Source organism: Seriola lalandi, unplaced genomic scaffold (genome assembly GCF_002814215.2).
Source record: "Seriola lalandi dorsalis isolate HSWRI2012SDOR001 ecotype SW California unplaced genomic scaffold, Sedor1 jcf7180002054409, whole genome shotgun sequence".
NCBI lineage: Eukaryota > Metazoa > Chordata > Actinopteri > Carangiformes > Carangidae > Seriola > Seriola lalandi.
In genome coordinates, this window is record NW_019524962.1 from 91,986 (window position 1) to 113,832 (window position 21,847).

Sequence of the window (21,847 nt, forward strand, 5' to 3'; positions counted from 1 at the left end):
TTTCCAGATGTGTATGTTACAAACTGGTGTTCCAGTGCCACCTAGAGGAAAGAACATGTCACTGCTCTATACTTAAGTCACTACAGTGTGGTTTTAAGCATTTGATTGATCACATCTGCATATAAATCAGGTTTTTTGATTATATTATTTTATGGTATATGCGCTTTTATTAATCCATTAAGAGTAAAGAGTGACTGGAAACATGGTTATAGATGAACCGACTCTCCACCAGGAGAAATATATTCTAAATCATTTATCGTAGGGTTTCACCTCACAAGTAAAATCCTGAATTCAATTAAGTTTAAATGTTGTTTTTAAAACTAAAAACAGGTAAAAGATTAAGATCATTTTAATTAAAAAAAATATGGGCAGTTGTGTTGATAAATCATGTTAGATTCAGAACCGATTTAATAACATGGAAGTAAAAATAAAAAAAACTTACAGAGGAAATAGTGAGGGCTGTGGAAAATACTGCCAATATATTATGATTAATTAAATAAATAAAGTCCTTGTAAACTGGGTGAACTAGCTTTTCTTGTGGCCCATCAACTACTACCGAGTTCTGATCTGATCAGTGAAATCAGAGCGTGATTAGAAACTGAAATAGGATTTTTCTTTTATAATTGTTATGCACTAAATCTTTATGCAGATATTTCAATATATAGTGAACAGCCTTTAACACAACCACATCTAGTTCATATGTCACATAACAGTGTTTATCTAACTGATGGTGAGTTTGTGGTCTATCATCATAATTTTCCTACTTGATAATTGTTTTTAATTAAATAAGTTACTTTAATTGGAAGTTGCAGAACATTAAAAATCTGAGGAACTGGGCCTTTTAAATTCTGATACGATGCCTTCAGGACATCAAACACAACCCCCCCCATGTGAAGAGCTTGAAACTCTGGGTTCAACATAGAGACTAAATTAGCTGTGTAAGAAGTCAGCTGTGCCACACCTGTTAGACCCCTCCCATGCTGCTCTTAGCCTCATCATCAGTTCAGTTAAGTATTAACAAAACAGTTTTGCCTTGTTACAGAGCTACCTCTGTCAAAAACACTGCGACATGTTTCAAGAGGTTTGAAATCACAATCAGATCAACAGGATTTAGAGTCACAGTAAACTGAGATACACTGAAATACAGCAGATAATTGCACAAGTATGAAAACAATGATTCTTGAAAGTAAAATGAGTCTTGATTTATTGGAAACAAATTCAATTTTGACATCTTATTTGAAGACTTTTGAACCCATCATCACATATTTCAGAATATCTTGAGGAAAGAAACGTGGGCACATAAAACTAATCATGAACAGTTACACTGGTGAACATATTGTTAGTATGCAAGAGCAAAATAAAACACAGAGGATACTCTGAGCAGGAAACCACCACACATTCAGATGTAATAAACTGAAACGGTGAATAAAGTAAATTATTTTGTCTCAATAGAAGAATCACAGATGTCATTCAAGATGTTGTAGCTTCATTTCATTCACTTGAGTCCTCCGGGCCCCTGAAAAGGGAGGTTCCCCTCCATCTACACCAAATCCCTGGGATAGCTTTTATGACACAAGTTGTAAATAGGAGCCAAATAGTCCAGAAACAAATCTGCAGTCCGGTTGCCGTGGACTCTGCTCCTCACTTCCAGGAGCCAGACTTGCCCTTGGCGCCGCGGGACGTCTTAGATGCCTTGGAGCCCCTCTGGTGGTCGCTGACTCGGTTTCGCAGCACGTAGATGTCGTACTTCTGCCTCTTGAGCTTTTCGGCCAGCTCAAACTTCTCGGCGTGCAGCTGGTGGAGCCACTGCCACAGGTCCTGCGCCTTCTCTGCCAGCTTCTCCTGGCTCAGGTGGTCGATGTTGAGCGGCTTCCTGCGCTCCATCAAGGCCTTCTTCTTCTCCTCTCGTGCCGTCAGCTTCTTGCCCTTCTTCTGGTCCACCTTCTGCAGGTAGCCGCCGAACGACTTGTTGGTGAATATCTTCTTCTTCTTGGCTTCCTCCTCGGCGCGCAGCTTGGCCGCCTCCTCCTCGCGCCTCGCCCTCTCCTCGGCCAGCCGCGCTTGGCGCTCACGGTCCTGCTCTGTGCGGACACGTTGCTGTTCGGCTCTGTCAGAGCGGCGGCGTTCGATGCGGTTGCGCAGCGAGACCAGCTCTTCCTCCTCCTTCTGACGGTTGGAGAAGTGCAGCTCGATCAGCGTCTGGAGGTCGTTGAAATCCTTTTCTACTCTCTTGCGGTGGAGGTCATCAAAGTCGACCTTCTCACCATCAGGGAGCTTCGGAGGAGTGATATTTTGGAACATAAGTCGTCGCCGTTTGGACTCTTCTTCATGCTCATTCTCATCAGCATGCTCTTCTTTCTTCTCTGCTTCAATGTCCCTCTGCTCCTCTTCTTCTTCTTCCTCCTCTTCTTCTTCTTCTTCTTCTTCTTCAACTTCTTCGACCTCCTCTTCCTCTTCCTGCTCATATTCCTCCACAATTTCCTCAGTGTCTGACATGATGGTACCTCGGAGGCTATCCAGGGAAGAGAGAGAGCGGGATGAACACACCAAGACCAGCTGGTGTCTCACACAACAGAGATGACTGGGCTCTCGGGCTTGTAGCTCGGGGGGTTTTTAAGGGTTTGCCTTTATCATGTGATCATAGGCTGACCAAAGTCTCCAGAGTGTGGGTCAGCAGCAGGGCGGATTTTGAGACAGATGGAATAGTCTATTTTCTCCTTCACCAAGTCTTGTCAGTCACATACACACACACACCCCCCCCCACTTATCCCCCTAAAGACCCCCCACCCCCGCTGTCTACTCTGACCCTGCAGTGCTCCTCATTCCTTTGTAAGGACAAGATGAGAGACTATTTCAGATTCACAACAGATGCACACACACACTTGTGCTTTCCAGTCCCACAAAAGCAACACACAGTATCATCCGCAACAAATAACATCCATACTTTCACAGGCCCACTGAGCCGCCTGCACCGACAAGACACAGAAATCTGGAGGCAGGAGTATGGAGGATAAATAGAGAAAAAAAAAAAAAAAAAAAAAAAAAAAAAAAAAAAAAAAAAGGTACCACAACTCCTTCCTGAATTGTGGATTATTCCATTGACTTCCATGCCGGACTATGAATCATCCAAATGTGTCCGCAATTTGGGGGTAACTTGCTAATCCATCATGATAGTTTAAAAGCCACGGTTGAAAAGCATGTGGTGTTTAAGAACTTCCATTAACAAAGCAAATTGCGATCTCTTAAGTACGTCAGAGCCAGCAAGGATTTTAATGGTGGGAAGTTACAGCTGTCACATTTTCCGAGTTGAGCCGACACCATGAATCTCATGTGCCCAGGACATTCGAGGTATTAGCACCAACAAACTAATGTTATTTTTGAGTTACAAGAGTAACTACGTGTAAATTTGATTGTCTGAACAGATTATCTATCTATCTATCTATCTATCTATCTATCTATCTATTCTGTAGTCAGTCAGAGCACCAACACTTTTTCCTGTAAAGACGAGCAGCACTTAAAGATAGATAGGCGCCACGAAAGAGCTTCAGTAACAACAATGACGTGCAAGACGAGCTTTACTGTCCAGGCCTCGTCTCCACTTTGGAATGTAATGAAAACATTCTTGCTATTGGAGGCTTTCTGTTTTCAGCTCTGAGTGGATTAAAGCTTAATTGCTCCCACGGGGTAACATTTAAATACTGGTGTCAAGATTTTATGTTCCCACGTTTTGAGTTATAGGTGGAAAAGGACAAATGCGGTGTTCAGAGGATGAGGTAACTGACAGAGACTGACAGGTGCGATGTAGCATCAGAAAAGAGCCAGTTAAACTGCTACATGCACCTTCCTTAAGGACAACGTTTGTACGTTATTGTGCTGTAAAATGTCGTCTCCAGGGCGGGTATATTTCAGTCTTATTATAAATCTTCTGGGGCTCAGACTGAGTGAGGGTAATTGTGGCCTTAGGAGGCCACAAAACAAGTCTTAAAGCCTGTGAGAATGTCCCATGTCTGTCTCATCCAAGAGTGGACTGAGCTCTACTAAAACACGCCTGTGCACAACATGAGGACAGCAGGTGGTTCCAGTATAATCAAGGCGCCCTCGGTTGCAAGGGACAACTGTGTCCATCAGCAAAGAAAAGAAACAAATGACAGGGGCTATAAATAGCTACACCCTCTGCTGTTTAACACAGTGCAAAATTAACAAAAAGCCATAGAGTAAAACTCCTGCATGTTTAAAGTCAACGCCACTGATTCAGTTTGAGTCACGGAGTTAAGTCTTTTCTTAGACGAAGAAAAGTGTGTGTAGTTCCTAGAAAGAAGTATATATATATATTTCAACTAGCAGCTGTGAGTGCACAGTGACCTCCTGTGGTTAATGTTGTGCATTACAGTTAAGTGTGTCCCACAGTGTTTCTCTTCAGTTGTGTTTCTCACCTGCCAAACTGAGAACATTAACTGTCCATGCTGAATCCTGTTTTTGGTATTAATTCATCTGCTTTTTTGGTTGCAGTAATGCATATTTGGTTTCACAAAGGACCAAAATAAACAACAAAAACCCATCAATATTTTAAACACTTTGTTGGAAGAATTTATCTTAATATGTAGAAAAACAATACAAATAAAAAAAGAAAAAGAAAATCCCTAATTAGTACTCACCAATCACAGCACATGCGACCTATAGCTCACCTCGTCTTCTTCTTCCAGTTACTTGTGTGCTAACAAAAGAAAAACAGACGACACATTTTAATTATAAGTAGCATTTGAGTGAAGCTGGTTGAGATGTAGCAAATCCTAGCTACTTATAATGTTTAGTAATTTAACCTGCAGTAATGCATGATGATGATTTTATGAAGGTACCATATAATTTGTGTGTGAAATCTCAAAGACCCAGCACCCCTATAGTCCACAGGTGTTTTCACTTATGTTGACAAATTAGTGCTGTGCTCCGTGCGTCGCCATCTTGGTTTTTTTTTGGAGCCAGAAGGAGTGAGGGGTAGATCTGACCTGTGTCCTCGAGGACGCTAAGTACGCCCACCTGCATCGGCAACCTGACAGCAACAGGCTCCTGGCTGAGCCGTGCTAAGATGTTGCTATCACAGTTAGCTTTCACGAATGTTAAATTAGTCTTATAGGCTAATTACATACAACCACATTTGTATATCATATATGTGAGGAGTAACTTGTAATGTTATCGTAGTTGAAGTTAGCATGTGTGCTAACGTTAAACTGTAAAACCAGTGTAAAACGTTTTCTACTACAATTTCTACTTGTTACTAAATAAGATTTATCCACTCCAAATGCAACAAATGAAATATAATAATAAATAATGTCAATTAAAAGTTATAAATGAAGATAGAAAAAGTTGTCCCCACCGTCTTCTCTTCATCTCTACCCTCCACTCCTCCACAGTCTTTCCACCAACAGTCACACAGTGGGACACACCTGCAATGTGAAATACACCACATTTCATACCCATTATTGTAATCAATCATCAGTCTATTTGCTGTGTAGGCTGCGTGCTCTTACTTTGAAAAGCGGAAATTGCGATCACTTGTTTTCCCGGAAGTGGCCCGAGCAATACATGTCTCAAAAACTGTGTGTGTAAAATGCAAAAGCCACAAGCATAGAACTGACATTCACTCACAGAAAATTAATCACAAATGTCTGTTTGAAAAGTGTAAATAAATTATTTGTAAATGAATTGATGTATGCACAGATGTTTTTATTCGTCAAATTTGTATTTGCATATTTAAGATATTTTTTATGAGTTTACAAATTTATTTTCTGTATTCATGGAAAGTGTTTTATATTCACAGCACAGGATCTGTTCACACAAATAATATTGAGACAAAGCCACCTCCATATATTATCTACTAAATGAATGTATTTCTTCACTGGGATCATTCATATACAGACAGTTCATATACAGAAACATTCAGATGAAGTGAGTGAGTTTATTCTCAAACAACACAAGTCACAAACGAGTGAAAATTACAAATGTACAAATGTATGTTGAACAGAATAGTGTTTGTATTTATTGCTTTAATAATGAATAGTTTTGTAAATGTGATGAAAACCGTCGGTGAAACACTGTAGGTGAAACACTTGCATAATCTGCCTTTGGTTGTTTTAACCTCAGGAAAATTGTTGTATAATGAGTCACTTGCTGATTTTTGTAACAGACCTTTTCTGTATTTTGCAGCACTCTGCTCTGAAGTGCATCCCAGTCACGTGGATCAATGATAGAGGTCCTACTCTAAATCAATGGCTGGATAATGAAACAAGCACTGGAGCTTTCTCCACAGCCTTAAAGGTTGAACCCTCGAGCCCGTCTTTAATACCTGGGAGCCACTAAATCTCAAAGGATAAAGGCCGGACTGATAGAAGCAGTCTGGAAAAACGCAGTGGAGTTACAGCTTTCCAGATGTAAGAACAGCTGTCCCTGGATTTGATTGTTGTTTTTCTTCTCAGTTGTTTCGTCTGTATTTTGTGTTGGTTTATTGTGTGTTTTTTTTTGTTGTTTTTTATTTCTGCTTTACAAAAAAAGTTTAATAAAAATATTTGTATTATCTATTTATCTTTTGATTATTTAAAAAACAAAAAAATTAATAATTAATGTGAAAAATGTCCATCACAAGGTCCCACAGCCCGAGGCAACATCTTCAGATCGCTTTATCTGTCTACAGTTGATTAATCGCTCAAATGTGTCACTAATTATTCAGCTAAACGCATCAGCTGTGTCATGTGATATCTCCTCATGCACCTGCAGCACGCAGGCCGTCATATAGTGATGGAGTTAACGTGCATCAGTTCCGGGAAACATGGGAAAACGGTGGGTGTCGGTGGTTTGATGTGCGTCTCATGTTACAGGTGTGTGTTCGTGTTGCACTTAAAACTGTTTAGTGAGAGAGTGAAAAATGACCATCGCAGTTTCAACAGGTCACAGGAGAAGAGAAGCATCAAATCCTCAGATTCTAGAAGCTAGGACCAGTGAATGTTTGACTTATTTTTATCTAATTGATGATATAATTTAATGTCAGTTGAATTATCTCTGCAGATATCTTTATATCCAGACTGAGGGGTGTAAGGAAATAAAATGATGGGTGTTGTAGAGATTGTAAAGCCTTGGAGAGTAACATTAGCAGTAAATGTGTTGCGAGACAAGTCTAGATAAAGCAGGGAACAGAAACAGAACGAGTCCCATCAGCGCAGGAGACACAGCCACACCCACGATCCTCCTTCCCACCAGGAGGAGCAGGGCGGCCAGCAGGAGCCAGGCCTCATGTCAGGTGACAGCGTTCAGGGTCTGGCCTCCGTCGCCAGGGGTGAAGAACTGGACTTTGGGCGAGGCGATCCCCGAGTTGTTCCGGCGCAGGCTCCCGCTGCTCCCTGCGCCTTTACGCATGGAGTTGTTGCGTCTCATGGAGTTACGCTTCCTCAGAGAGTTTTGGTGCGACAGTTCGCTCTTCTGGAGAGTTTGAATTAAGATGGACGGCTTCTCGTCCAGCTCTCTGGCGCTGCACAGCGGCGTCGTCACCTTAAAGAGCCAAACGTTACGTGTTAAGAAGCGCAACAACATCTGTGAGACTTTGTTTGAATCCGTTGCGTTTAACTTGTTTACCTTGACTGTGTTGCCAAACTTGGAGTAGTCCACAGAGTACACGCCCTCCTCCTCCGTTACTATGGGAACGAAGCGGTGACCCCACTGGATCTCCTCAGAGACGTAGGAGGTCCGGGCCTGCGTGGTGATCCCCGTCGTCTCCACCACTCCTTCCAGGATGACGATCACCTCCAGGTCGCTGCACTGAAGCTCCATGGCTGACAGGTCGTACAGCGGGCTGAGGGGCAGAGACAACACACACGTCACATACTCAACCTGTGTGTGTGTGTGTGTGTGTGTGTGTGTGTGTGTGTGTGTGTGTGTGTGTGTGTGTGTGTGTGTGTCGTTATACCTTCACATCTCTCCATGGATGTGCACCTCCTTACTCGGCAGAAATCCTCAGTCATTAATTAAAAAAATATTTTAAAATAAATAAATAAATTAAGATCAAAAAAGTTTATATTTTCCCTCTTTTAAAATTGTATTTTTCATTTGCTTCCTTTTTGGTTTTATACTGAATTTTGATTTTATAGTGATTTTTTTCAAGTGATATCTTGATATCTAACCAGAGAACTGAGGTGTATTCATGCCGGGAAAAATAACAAAGTAAAATACAGACAAAAACAGAAAGAAACAAAAAGCCAGGATGACAGGATTTTTGTTGTTTGAGTAGATATTTACTGCCGCTCTTTGGTCCTGTAAGTTTGTTTCCGTCCAGCAGATGGAGCCAGTGAGTTACACACATGAAACCAGCTCAACCAAGAATGATTTTCCTTTCTCATATTGTTTCTTTTGGATAAGTTTTTTAAAAGCAAAAACTTTTCAGAATTTCAGAGAGAACATGTGACTGCATCCACATCACAGCAGGTGTTGTGTTTTTGTACCTGTTTTTGTCGATGACGTGGCAGATGATGAGCGGGGCGAGGAGGAACAGGTTGTTGCTGGCCACGGCGCTCTCCGTCTGGACGTCGATCTGATGGATGGGGATCACCTCCCCCTCTGGTGTGGTCGTCTTCCTCACCACCTGAGGAGCAATAACCATTCACCATGTGATCAACAATAATAACTACAGGAGGAGAAGGGAGCAACTGCAATAACTTCCCCATTTTTTCCAACTCTGACAAGAATTTCCTACATGAAACTACGATAAAAACAACAACTGATGTTAAAATAAGTGTGTCAGGTGGTTAAAACAGAGGGGGAGGGGGACAGGTGTATTCAGGTGTTCTAAAAACAACTGGAAGTCAATTATTGTAGCTCCACCTGCTAATTTAACACATTTATCAACACATTCAGCTCATGAAGGTGATTAAAGTCATTCTCAGAGTCATAACTCAGTTAAATCTGAACACACAGACATGAAACACACATTTTTATATTCGGCATGACCCGCCCTTCCCCAGGATATAATTATCTCTGATATCCACTGTGAGGGAACGTCCATAAATCCACTTGTAAATCATAGACAATAGACACGTCAGAACTTGTCGAGAATCATCACATCTTAAAAATTCTTCTGAGTCTCACAGTAATCCAGTGATAACTTTCTGTACATTCATGGGTTCACTGCAAACAGGAAGTGCTAATAGCTAATTCAGCTACTTTTAGAATTACAGGAACTGTAGTTTCAAAACATAGAGCATGATTATTATAATTAGGAAGTAAGAAAAAGAGTAATAACAGTGTTTGCTGCATCACCGAGGTTCAGAACGACCCACGACCTGAGGTTAGGTGAGACTTCCTGAGCCTGAGAATCAGACTTGGGTGAGAATGAAGTAGAGCAACACCTGTAACCTGACGGTGGCTCCTATGATCATGCTCTTCCTCAGATCCCCGATGCGAATCATGAAGCACAGGCGGTTGTTTCTGACGGCGATCACGGCGTGACGGCTGAAGATCAGCGTCTCCGCCCGGCGGTTCGACTGGGCCGTCTTCATGAAGATGCAGCCTGAGGAGAGAGAAACACACATTTCCACGGTTACTCGTTGTGTCTTCGCAGCCCTCGGTGTCGCAGCTCGTGAGTCTTACCCAGCATGACAGCGTTGATGATGAGCCCCACTATGTTCTGCAGGATGAGGACGGTGATGGCGGTCGGACACTGCTCCGTTATCATCCGCGCTCCGAAGCCGATGGTCACCTGAACCTCGATGGAGAACAGGAAGGCTGAGGTGAACGACCTGGAGGGAGATTTTAGAAACAAATCAGTCACAGTTTGTTGAATGTGAAAAATTATTTCAGGGTCCTTTAAAGTTTCAGACGCGTTCAGACTCTGTGTGTTTGGCCCACGTTGAGAGTTTGGCAGATGTGATGGGAATATTTTTAGAAAAGAAAAAAAAACCAGTAGCTTTAAATTTTTCTGATGTTTAGTGAATTCATCTTAAATCAATTTTTCTCCGGGACATTTGTTCCCATTTAAGGCATCGCTCTGTTTATATTTGCCCGCACAGCTGTTTGGTTGCTCTGTAACAAGTCACTGTTCTCACTTAGTGGTTCCCAACATAGGGTTCTGGATCCTCCAAAGGGTCACAAGGTAAATCTGGGAAGATCAATAAAGTTCTGCAACACGAACTTGGATTAAATTTTCTGACTTTTCTCAAATATTTTTATTTTCTGTGACATACTGGAGCGTTTTTGAACAGTTTTTGAAAGACTCCACTGTGAAGAAAAAGAGAGGAAATCTCTCGTTGTTGAAGCTGCTACCTTCCAGGTTGGGGTCAAAGGTCACAAACCAAAAAGGCTGGAAACTGTTGTTAAAATCTTTTAAAATAAAGTAAAGCTGCTAAACAGATGTAGTGGGCAAGTATCTGAGTTCATGTAGGAGTCAGTAGAGGAGTGGAAGTATGTGAGATGTAAAGGAGAGTGAGGAAGAGGAGGAGGAGGAGGAAGATTGGGGGCTAAGAGGGAGGTGCAAAACACTCCCTTCCCCTCCTGTAACCTTCACTTTATTTCATCTGAAATAATGAGGGCAAAACTTTTCATAACTTCCTATCATAATTCATGTCTTTCTCTCTCTCCCTCCTCTTCCTCTATGGAGTTTAAAAATGGAGGAAGAGGAGGAAGAGGAGGAAGAGGAGGGTGGGCGTTAGGAGGTTTGAGGATGGAGAGAGAAAGAGTTTCAGTGACATCAAACACATTAAACGCACTTTAACAATCTACTCTGCGCTTTAAATTTGACCTGTTATAACACTGACGGTGTTCTGCGTCTTTCTTACTTGACGTCGGTGACGCAGTGGGTCCTGTTCCGCTGCTGCGGGTCCAGGTCTCCGTGCGCAAACGCGACCAGCCACCAGCTCATGGCGAACAGCAGCCAGCTGCTGACGAACGTGGTGGTGAAGATGACCAGCGTGAAGCGCCATTTCAGGTCCACCAGCGTGGTGAACACGTCCTGCAGGAATCGGCCCTGCTCGCGGATGTTCTTGTGCGCCAAGTTGCACGAGCCATTTTTGGCGATGAAGCGCGCCTTGTTCACGCGGTCCCTGAACACCGGCTTGCGGGGCATGCGGGAGGCGAGCCCCGGCAGACCGAACTCCTCCGGGATGATGCTTTTCCGCGCCAACATCTTGATGCTGAAGAAAAAGCGTCCAAGCTGTTTTTTTTATTTTATTTTATTTTTAGAGTCCGTCTTCAGTGCGTCTTTACGCACGGACACAACATGACGCGCTCCTCCGCTCCTGTCGACATTTGGAGATGTTTCGGAGTGACCATATGCGCGCCGCCTCCGCTCAGCTCCTCTGAGGACTGGGACGGTCTCCTCTCTGCTGTTGACGTAGTCCAACTTCCAGAGTCCAGACCCGGTCAGACCAGGGTGCTGCTGCCTTCAGGGACTGTTCAGAGGCAGTCGGAAAACACGATATTACGAGTTAAAACACACGAATCATGTCTCAACCTTTAAATATTGTCCCCTGAGTTCAATCACTGGTTCACCCTTTCATCACGAGTGTAAGATGATCAATTCTGTTATTTTATACACGAAATGACTAATTTCATTCACATGTTCATCTCAGTTGGGCAGTTTTGTCTCTCAGGTTAAGGAGCAAACAAACAGCAACATTCATACATTAACTTTTGTAGCAGGTGAAACATTAATTTCACACCTAAAGTGAACATTGCTGTTTTGCAGAAATCAAGTGAGATTGACTCGGAATGTGACAATAAGTCTGTTCTTCTTCTTTCTCTCAGTTTTAAAGCAAAAAGAGACGAATCATTTATAAATTACAAAAGATACAGAAATGGTCTCCAGGTGAACCGACCATTTTATACAATGAGAAATGTTTCCCATGAATGTGTTGCACCTGTAGTTTGCTTTGCTTTAGCATCTGTCCGGTTCAGTTTTCGGTGACCTTAACTTTTTTTTTGTTTTTTTCACATTTACTGTTTATTTTTGTGCCATTTGATGTTATTTACTGGGGTCTGAACTGCTTACGTTTCAATAAAAACTGGAATATGGTGGATGTTTTCTATCATTTTTCCATCAGCAGTGTACAGGTAAGATAAGACTCTAAACCTTTTATGTGTTTATGCTAAAATTTCTGTTTTTCATCTGAGTAATTATATAAAATACAAAAATAAACCACATCTTTCGAAACTGATCATAACATAGTTTTACTTGTACATATGATGAAATATTTATTCAAAACTTACACATTTATTGACTTTGACTGTCTTTTGGACTTTTTTTTATTCTGAATTGAAATAATATTTAGCAATTTGTGACTTAATCAGCAAGTGGCGCCATTTAGCAACATATTGTGTGTCAGCTGGTGTGTCGGAGGTCAGGACAGAGAAAGCTTCACTTCACTCAGAACCATTTTATTATCATTATTTCAAATGTAAAAAAAAAGAAAAATGAGGCACACATAATAATACTTTGCTATATGTTTAGAAATCCTTGGATACACAGGCGACTACATACAGAATGTACATTTACATACTTTTGATTTATTTAAAAAAAAAAAAAAAAGACCTCAACTTGACCTGTGCGTGTGGAAATGATATTTTCATTTTGCTAACAGTCAAATGTGCATTCAAGAGAAGAGAGAAAAGTGTCTGCATAGCTCTGATAGTGTTCGCGCCAAAGTGGAAATTCACCCTCATTTCCACTGATATGAAAAAATGACACTTTACATTTGTTTGTTTCCCCCAAACTAAAATTGAAACAGGAGATGATAAAAATATCTGAAATTAGTTTTTTCCACTTAAGATTTAAGAGAAAACACGCAGCTGCTTTGCAGAAATATTAACACTTTTCGACACAGAAACATACGTCCTGCTTTTTCATCAAGTTTCTTAAAACTCTAGAAAAGAAAATAATTTGTCTTTCCGCTTTTCTCCTTTGTGTGTATTGTCTCATAATTTGCCCTGACGTCCTCTCAAAGACAAATATGCTTCGGTGTGAAATGAAGAATTTACAAGGCAGCAGTCTGAAGGTACTGACTGGTGGACGCACACACACACGCACGTGCACACACACACACGCACGCACGCACCCACACACACACACACACACACACACACACACACTAAACTAAACAAAAAAGATTTATGAATCTAACTCGTAGCCAAGGGGCAGAAAAAAAAATGGCGGCTGAATCAGGATCAAAGAAGAGGAAGAACAGTCTGTCATTAAGAGAGGAGAAGATGGAGAAGCAGAACTTGGAGCAACTGCAGAGACAAAAGATAAAAAAGAAGAAAAAAAAAAACCAAGAAAAAATAACAGTGAAGAGGAAGACGCAGAGAGAGGCAGATGTTTGAGGATGAGTCCGGAGTTAAAGGTTTTAGTTTGAGCCACAAAAATGAGAGAAGGAAAAACAAACTGCAGCTATAGCTTCCACGCTCATGATCAATAAATCAGACGTGGACGTATCAGCTCTACATGAGACTAAAGCAGTTGTGTAAGAATGGAAAAACCACCCAGCTGCAAAACTGAAGTGGCAACATGTTGAGATGACACATCTGAGAGCCTCAGTAAAAAACAAAAAAAGAAGAAGATGTTGAAATTGTGGCAAAAGAATCTTTTTGGCATTCAGTCTGTACAGTACAAAGTGATTTCACAATCTCATTTAAAAAGCAAAGTATAATCAATACACAATAATACAAAGGGACAATAGCACCACTCCCAGAGAGACGGAACCAGTGATTCTAGAAAAACCTATGTTGGCAGTTGTGTGTAAATTTGCCTCAGTAGAAGCACAAACTGGTTTCTAATGCAAAAATAAAGAGAGAATTGTAAACTAATAAATTGACTGATGGATCCTTATAAAAACATGAACTGGAATATGATATTATTACATAATAGTCTGGCTAATAACCTCCCACAAAACAAAGGCAAGTGTTGTTTTCATAACTTTGATTTTCGTGCGTCTTAAACACCACATGTGGCTGTTTTCACCCTGTTTCCAGTCTTTATGCTAAGCTAAGCTAACACGTTGTTGGCTCTCCACCAGATAACGAATAAACATGAATCGGAAATAAAGGAATAGTCACTTCTATCTTTCTGTTTGTGAGGGTCATGTAATTATAATCCTAAAATCCTAAAAGCTAGTTATGGAAGTAAAAGCCCTGACAACTGTCCCATGGAGCACTGCAGCATCACCCCGCACTTTAGCGCTTGTTAAGATGTTGTGTTAAAGCTGCATTATTTGTATATTTTGGCTTCCTTTGATTTCACTTCTCAGATATTTTATACATTTAAACGCAGACGAACGTGTCGACTTTCACATGATGTCACTATTTAAGAGCTCATCGACTCTCCGATTGACTCCAATGATATTTTAGCTCAAAGACTCTTGAGCCAAAACAAAAACATAGGGACTTTTTAAAAGGTAATTTTTTGACTTTATCTCCACAAATGACACATCTACATCTTCAGCATCATTCTGGGTTGTGTTTCATGTTTGGCTGATTAATGTTCACTCTGCTTTGAGCTCAGAGAAACATCTGCCTCTTCAGCTGCTCAGCCCTCCATGAGGCTGATGACAGCAGAGTTTGTGGACTGGAAAAAACAAAACAAGAAGCTAAAAGAGGCTAAAAAACAAGGTTGTCGCTATGAGCAGCACCTTTTATTTTACCTGCAGCCGTTTAAATCATTAAATTATTCAACATCTCTCAATGTGATGGGAGCTCGTGTTTTGGTGTCTATTGTCCCAGAGGATAATATGTTCAGCAAAGCATGACCGCAGACAGACAGCGGGTCCACCGGCTTCGGACCGAGCCGTGACACCCTACAGTGTTTGTACTAGTGTCGGCATAGAAATACAACTGATAGAACCAAGTGTCAGGAAAACATAGGCCGTAGTATACCAGAAACAAAATCCCAACTTTTACAAATCCGCTTTTGAAATCGTCTGCCAAAAATATAATCAGTTTTTACTTGTTTCAAATTCTTTCATAACTAGTCCTGATTTATTTTGGAACAGAAATGTGCTTTCTCAGAAATACTACTCAATAAGGAAACATAGATTTGGTCTTAAATCAACCATTTCTCCTGTGTAAACATGAAAAGTTTCTTTTTGTTTCTGGTAAACTTTCGCCTTCTCTCCACCAAAGTTTGCAAAGATGTGACACTCCCTTCGTTTTCTGATTGTGGCAGTTTTGGCTGCTGCTGACGTCCAACTGGGGAAAGACGTAAAAGTCAGTCTTGTGGTGGAAATCCCAAGTTGGAGGAGCACTTTGTGAGGTCTGATGTCTCCTCGTTGGTTGCAGGAAATGATCCAAAACAGGCGGAAAAGACGGCAGCAAATCCACCGAAGCAAGAATCCCTTTGTCAAACTTGTTCAGAAGAGGAAGGCTTCGGTTGATGAAACACAAACCGCCGGGTTCATCGACCTTACAACGGATTTGGCTTCAAGTTGGAGCAAAGATATGTCATCCTGTCCTTTCCCCCAAACTCCTGACGTCATGTGAATGCGGCATCAGACTTTTAAAATATTCAGGTTTAAAATCCTTTACAGCGAGAGTTGCACAGTGCATTGATGCATGCAGCGCACAAACACTGGCACATGACACATTCAATCATTATTTAAAAAGCATTTTAAAAAAAACAACTTCCTCCGTTCCTCATTATTGCATAATACAAGTGATAAAGAGTATACACTGATACAAGTGCGGCATAATCTAAAAGAAGGTAACAAATGTTTAGTTTTTTTTTTTTTTTTTTCTTACACAAGATAATTAAAGACTTTTAAAATTCTATCAATATAAAAAGATCCTTGCAGGACCTGATAGTTCAGCTCAATCCAAAACTATTCAACTCAGATACAGTGAGATTTTAAATTCAGCAATTTACACTGTAAAAATCAAATCAACCATCAAACCCATTATTTCTTTATTATTCTTCTTATTGTTCACAAAATCCCCCTGAAAAAGACAAAACCAGCAGATTTTAGTCTGTAGCTCTCAACCTCGAGTCCATTGGTTCCGACTGAAGATGTAAATCTTTAAACCAGCTCAGAAATAAATATGTTAAGTGAATGGTTGAATATTAGTCTGCCTGTTGGTATTGATTATTGGTTCAGTCTTTCATGTGATATGTTGACAATGAGAAAGACTGAAAATACTGTAAGTATGTGAACTGATGTGCACAGTGCGACCTCACGGTTAAAGAGCAACATCATTAAAAAGACGTAACTGAACAAATGAAAAATAAAAATTCCTCACCGACCTTTAGCGGTACCTGTTTATGCAGAGAGTTTTGGTTTTATTTGTCCAGGTTTTCTGGTATCTGTTTCTGTATCTCCACAACCACCAGCGCAATGGAAGTAAATGGAATTTCATTTGGATGCTAACAGCATTTACAAAATTCAACCGCAGCGCGTCTTTACAGAGACAATGTCTTTGCTGCTGTGAATCAAAGCACAGAGATAGAGGTTGGAAGGAGTTTTCCATGCTTCAATTTCATTTCATCACCATCAGCCCAATACAATAGAGGCTACTGTACAATAGAGGCTATTGTACAATAGAGGCTATTGTATTGGGCTGATGGTGGAAAATTTAAAACCTGGACAAAAAGCAAACATCCAAATTCTTTGCATGGCCTGGCAGCACGAGAGGCGAGTGAGAAAACGGCCAACCCTTCAAATCGTGTCTGTTATTGTCGATATGATCTTGTAGTTTCTCAACAGGCACCGGACGTCAATGTAACTTCAGAAAGACGTTGGACTCTAACGACTCTAATGTCGGACGGACCTTAAATTTTGGTTGAAAATGAAAATCGGGTTGACAACAAAATGCAGCTTTGACTAATTCCATTGTGACGTTTAGCAGACGTTTGGTTTCGCTCACGACCAGAATGTCAGTAATTTTATACGTCCAGATGACGCTGGCACGAGACGCTTGGAAGACGTTGGATTTTGGCTACTAACCTACTTAAAAACCAACCAAATATTCTACATCAAATAAACACTGTCCTGACCTTGAGTTTTGGTCACCTGACGTCACAACCTGCATTCAACCAAATATCTACGTTTAACGATGTTGGTGACCAGCTGCCACTCGCAGGGTACGTTTCATTAGTCATTAGCATCATAATTTAACAGAAATATTTATTTTTATCTATTTTTTGACCTTTACACTCTTAACACTGGTTGCTTAAATGTTGCTGATCTGTGCTTTTGCGAAATTCCTACAGCATCATTGTGAAAATTGGAAAAACCAATTGATGGACTCGATGGTCAGTTGATCGGTTGTATAAATAAATGGCGTGTGTCTCAAAAAGGCAGAATTCAACTGTATCAAACACAGCAGCTGGTGACTGATGGTGTCTCTGGATGCACTGAGAACACAGAGAAGCTTCTCGTTAAAGAAACAGTGTATTATCGGCTTCGCTGGAGAGTTTCGGTGTCACAGAGGTCGGTCCAGCTCAAAGTAAAAAAAGGAAAAATAAAGGAGTAGATCAACCAACTGATCTGAATGAACGCTGATCTGTGCGCCTCTACATGTCAGCTCTGACGAACGAAGCAAACATCCCGTCCTCCTGCTCCAGAAGAGTCTCGGGTTTGTCGTACTCCAAAATGTTCCCCCGCTTCATCACGATGACCAGATCAGCTGTTAGGATGGTGTGGACTCGGTGCTGGAGACACACAGAACACAAACACCGTCAGGTTGTGGAAAAATGGTAAAGACGATTACTGAAACGCATCATGCCACGTATTCATACAATTATTTTTCCAACATGTTTTGGTCCAGTGATTTAGCCTCAAACCAGCCAATTAGCTCTTTTGATTAATTAGTTGACACTTGTGAGAAAACTGGTCTAATGTGGAGGCTCATGTTTCCAATTCACATCAGATCTGAGTCGTCTTAACTCTCGCTTCATCAAGGCGAGATCATGTAATGATTTCTGCTTCATCATAATATGTTATGTCACTAGTTTAAACATTAGTTTGTGTTTCTACCACAGGAACTTTCCCCGGGTCCAAAACCTTTTAGAGAAACCAAACGTAAACACAAGAAACGACAGGACGACTCTTTGTTATTGTTCTGTCACGTGTGAAAACTGCTGTTGTTCTTTTAATCCTCTATGAGGGTGGAAAAAATTAAAAATAAAAATTATCTTTAACAGAATTAAAAATGTTTAAAAACCCCTCTCATTGTTTGTTTTTTGTTAAATATTAAGGTCTATCCCTGTGATAAGCCAATGACTGTTGTGGCTAGCTGGACCACATCATATACTTGTCTCTGTATATTTATCTATATATTGTTTAATTTGCCAAATCTTCATGGTTGTTCAGATGTTGCAGAAACACAAACCTATAGTCTGACATGCTCTGATGTTAAATTTAATAAAACACAATAAATGATGTCACAACACTGCAGGTCCGACTGCACTGCATGTATATGAAATATCTGTAATGGAGCATGCAGTATCTTTGTTTCGGTACCAACCAGGCTGTCAGTGGCAGTAAGGCGTCAGCAGACCCAGACTCAGACTCGGACTCCAGCTCTGACTCAGCCAGGAGAAGCAGAAAAGAAAAACAGAAACAGGTGGAAAAATGGAAAGAAGAGAAAAGACGGAAAAGAGACCAGCTGAGCCAAAAGCGGTCCGTGCTGGTCCGGGTCTACTTGTGAGTCCTCACTAGCACACCGAAGAGGCTCTCCTCCTGTGCTAGCAGGTTGGGACCCGAGTCATTTTCCACCATGATCCCCGAGGAGAAGACCAACACCTGCTCGGCGTCCAAGATAGAGGACACACGGTGCTGGCGGCGGGACGAAGGCACAGAGAGGAGGACGAGAGGGAAGGGTAGAAGAAATCATGGAGGAGAGGAGATGAGAAGGACAGAAAGAAATGCAAAGAAAATACAAAAGAAAGTGGGATAAAAATAAAAGTAAAAGAAAAGAGAAGATGGAAAAGAAGAAAGTGCATGCAAAGAGAAAAGAAGAGGAAGATGGAGAAGTAGAAAAGGTGGATGACAGGAAGAGAAATGATCACAGAGGGTAGAAAAAGAAGGTGGATGGGAGGAAGAGCAGACAAACGGGACAAGATAGTATCACAAAGGTCAGAAAAAAGGAAAGCAGATACGTGAAAGAAGTGGCCAAGAGGACTGACTTTACATTTAAGTGCATTTGGAAGATTAACTGCGTTACATATGGAAAAATAGTTAGTAAGAAAACATACAAGGAAAAGATTCAGGAGAAGGATGCATAAGGCTTCCTCAAAGAGAGCGTGATGTGATAGATGCACATAGAGCTCAAAGCCAGAGAGCCGTATATCTGCATCTATCAGCACTGAACAAACCTAGAACCGCAGGCAGCTGCAGGACTGGGATTTGATCTTAGTCTACTCTAAATAAAAGTCAGAGTTTTTATCCGCTTTGTTACATTTTTAATAAAAAGAAAAATCAACGGGAGAAGAGAGTGAAGGACTTACTGCGATCGTCACGACTGTTCTGTCTGCGAACGCAGTCATCACGACTTTCTGTAAGATATTCTCCTGCAAGGAAAGAGAACAAAAAGAGTATTAACATTATTTAAAAAGGTAATAATTAACTGATATAACACACACACACACGCACGCGCACACACACACACACACACACACACACACACACACACACACACACACACATACACACACCGTGGCCATGTCTATAGATGCTGTGGCTTCATCCATGATGAGGATGCTGCTCTTTCTGACAAAAGCTCTGGCCAAACAGAAGAGCTGCCTCTGACCGACACTGAAGTTCTCGCCGCCTTCTGTCACGACCGCGTCTGCACACAAACACAATAAACAGCAGACGTATGATTAAACAGTACTATTAAATTACTAATTGACTCTTCATGCTAACCAATGCATCCTCTTTAGCTGACGACGTGTATTACAGCACCTAGTCCTCCAGGCAGCGCCTTCACCATGTTCTTCAGCTGGGCGATCTCTAGCGCCTCCCAGAGCCGATCGTCGGTGCACGTCCTCTCTGGGTCGAGATTAAACCTGCAACAAGACGACACAATTTACACCGGCTGTATGTGAGTGTGATGACGGTGTCAGAGGATGCTGAGCAGGTGCGTGTGCTCTCAGCCGCCGTATAAACACAGAAATAAAGTTAACAGTGTCGAAGTGTGACTCATGTATTTTCAGAGCGATATCAGAGCTTGAGCCTCCTTTTAATTTATTCCTCCCTGATTGTTTACACTAACTTTTCAGATTTCAGAGCACGAACCTTACGACTGAGCAAATACACTAGAGATCCACTGGAGCTCTGCCTCTTGCACAGAATCAAACATGGACGCCCAGTGACATTTGTGCTGTAAAGGCCAGTTCCTCCACCCCCTTTTCACACATGACGACATCACAACGGGGTCTAATCACCAAAGACTCACATCTCTCACTTTATTGTGTTCCACATGGCAATAAAGGTGTATCATCGGCTCAGAATGTGAAGTCTCTCCTGATTTGATTCAAGTGTTTCTTGATTGTCCCCAGCAAGAGCAGGGAACGTGTTGGTAACGTCAGAGCGAGTGTGTAAATTGCTCATATCATATATATATATGCTAATATACTGTAACACAATGTAAATGTGCTGTTTGCCTTGGTGATGCTCAACTGAGTCATCTGATTAATTTAAATAAAACTACTGAATGTATTTTCAGCTGAGTGCGTTTTGAATGAGATCAACAAAATATCATAATTAATTCTGCATGAATCTAGCAGTTACATTTTGAACAAGCTGCAGCTGAGAAATTATTTTCTTGGCAACACTAATCAAAACGGGAAGCAACTAAAATACAAACAACCTTTACTTGATCAATAATTCAGAGGAAATGCCTCATATTTCAAGAGATTTAGGGGGAAACATGATTCAGTTCCAGTCACTTGTTTGCCGTCAGAGTTTCTGGCTGCAGGGTCGATCGCTGCAGACGAGATGCCAAGAGTGATTTGAAAACAAACCAAATTAAACAATTTTGATTTATTTTTGTTGAGCTGGAGGAAGTTTTGAGACATCGTGTCCTGAATATCTAAGAGACAAGACACTGACATGGTGAACTGGGAAAATATTGAGCAAAAATAGATGAAATATTCGAATAAATGAAAATGAATAAATGACCCCGTATAGTTTTCTCCTCACGTGCACATGTATCTCTTTGTCATACAGAGCGGTTAATGATGTGATCGTTAATTAATTCCAGTTTATGACATCTCTAACTCTGGCTCCCTCGGTGAGGCTTCGAGAAATAACTGCAGGAATAATCACAATGTGACAAATCTGCCGAGTTTTATTACTGAATGTGTGTGTGGCAGAGTCAGAGCGAGTCAAACAGTGTCAGAACATAACGGCTACATCCAAGATAACAGTGCGAAACAGTTACTGTCGACCATTCACCCCCTGGCTTACGTTCACATAAACAAGACACGCACGCTCTCACACTCTCACACACACATAATTATCTGGAGCGGCGTATCTGTCCAAACAAATAGCACATGCTCTTTGTCTTTTATAACAAACACAGAGTCACTGTATCGTCCAGTAACACAAACACACGGAGGTTGTGAGTGTGAACGACAGAGGAGGAGGAGGCAGAAGACAACACAGGGTCCTTCATCCCTCCGACGACCTCCTCAGTCCATGACGTCTGTGACAAAAGTCAGATTAGGTCTCAGCCAGATTCCCACTGTGTGTTCAACCACTAACCCCACAGCTGGGACTGTGTGTCGTCATGTGACAAATGTTTCTCTTTTTCTCTGTGACTTATTTTCACTTGTTGCTGCGGTTTGGATTTTTCTTTATCTGACATGCCACTACTAGTTTTTTTAAAA

The 21,847-nt window shown here is 41.2% G+C and overlaps 3 protein-coding genes across 3 annotated transcripts in view; all 3 read right to left on the bottom strand.

The window, feature by feature from the left end:
• Positions 1 to 1,187: 1,187 nt before the first annotated feature.
• On the bottom strand, positions 1,188 to 2,597 carry tnnt2c (troponin T2c, cardiac). Its single transcript, XM_087175039.1, has one exon. It carries the CDS (start codon positions 2,494 to 2,496, stop codon positions 1,642 to 1,644), a length of 855 nt encoding a protein of 284 aa, XP_087031165.1. The 5' UTR covers positions 2,497 to 2,597; the 3' UTR covers positions 1,188 to 1,641.
• Positions 2,598 to 5,861: 3,264 nt separating this feature from the next.
• kcnj8 (potassium inwardly rectifying channel subfamily J member 8) lies at positions 5,862 to 11,420 on the bottom strand. The gene is made up of 6 exons (XM_023409949.2): positions 10,812 to 11,420; positions 9,628 to 9,776; positions 9,387 to 9,547; positions 8,484 to 8,623; positions 7,621 to 7,837; positions 5,862 to 7,536 (listed from the first exon to the last, which is right to left on the bottom strand). The coding sequence occupies exons 1-6, from the start codon at positions 11,156 to 11,158 to the stop codon at positions 7,285 to 7,287; spliced, it is 1,266 nt and encodes a 421-aa protein (XP_023265717.1). The 5' UTR covers positions 11,159 to 11,420; the 3' UTR covers positions 5,862 to 7,284.
• A 972-nt stretch (positions 11,421 to 12,392) lies between these two features.
• abcc9 (ATP-binding cassette, sub-family C (CFTR/MRP), member 9) overlaps positions 12,393 to 21,847 on the bottom strand; it is a 50,940-nt gene continuing 41,485 nt past the window's right edge. The window contains exons 38-41 of the mRNA XM_087175040.1: positions 19,920 to 20,023; positions 19,670 to 19,803; positions 19,463 to 19,525; positions 12,393 to 17,665 (exon numbers count right to left, since the gene is read on the bottom strand). Of these exons, the coding sequence (XP_087031166.1) occupies positions 17,528 to 17,665; positions 19,463 to 19,525; positions 19,670 to 19,803; positions 19,920 to 20,023 (439 nt within the window). The 3' untranslated portion in view covers positions 12,393 to 17,527. The remainder of the gene's footprint in view (positions 17,666 to 19,462; positions 19,526 to 19,669; positions 19,804 to 19,919; positions 20,024 to 21,847) is intronic.

What these genes read in the sequence shown, in the direction of transcription:
- tnnt2c (XM_087175039.1), bottom strand. Translation starts at nt 2,496, where the DNA reads ATGTCAGACACTGAGGAAATTGTGGAGGAATATGAGCAGGAAGAGGAA.
- kcnj8 (XM_023409949.2), bottom strand. Translation starts at nt 11,158, where the DNA reads ATGTTGGCGCGGAAAAGCATCATCCCGGAGGAGTTCGGTCTGCCGGGG. An exon ending in GAGCCACCGTCAGGTTACAG is followed by an intron (nt 8,624 to 9,386) that starts GTGTTGCTCTAC and finishes ATTGCTCCTCAG; the next exon opens with GTGGTGAGGAAGACGACCAC. An exon ending in CACGTCATCGACAAAAACAG is followed by an intron (nt 7,838 to 8,483) that starts GTACAAAAACAC and finishes TCTGCCCCTCAG; the next exon opens with CCCGCTGTACGACCTGTCAG.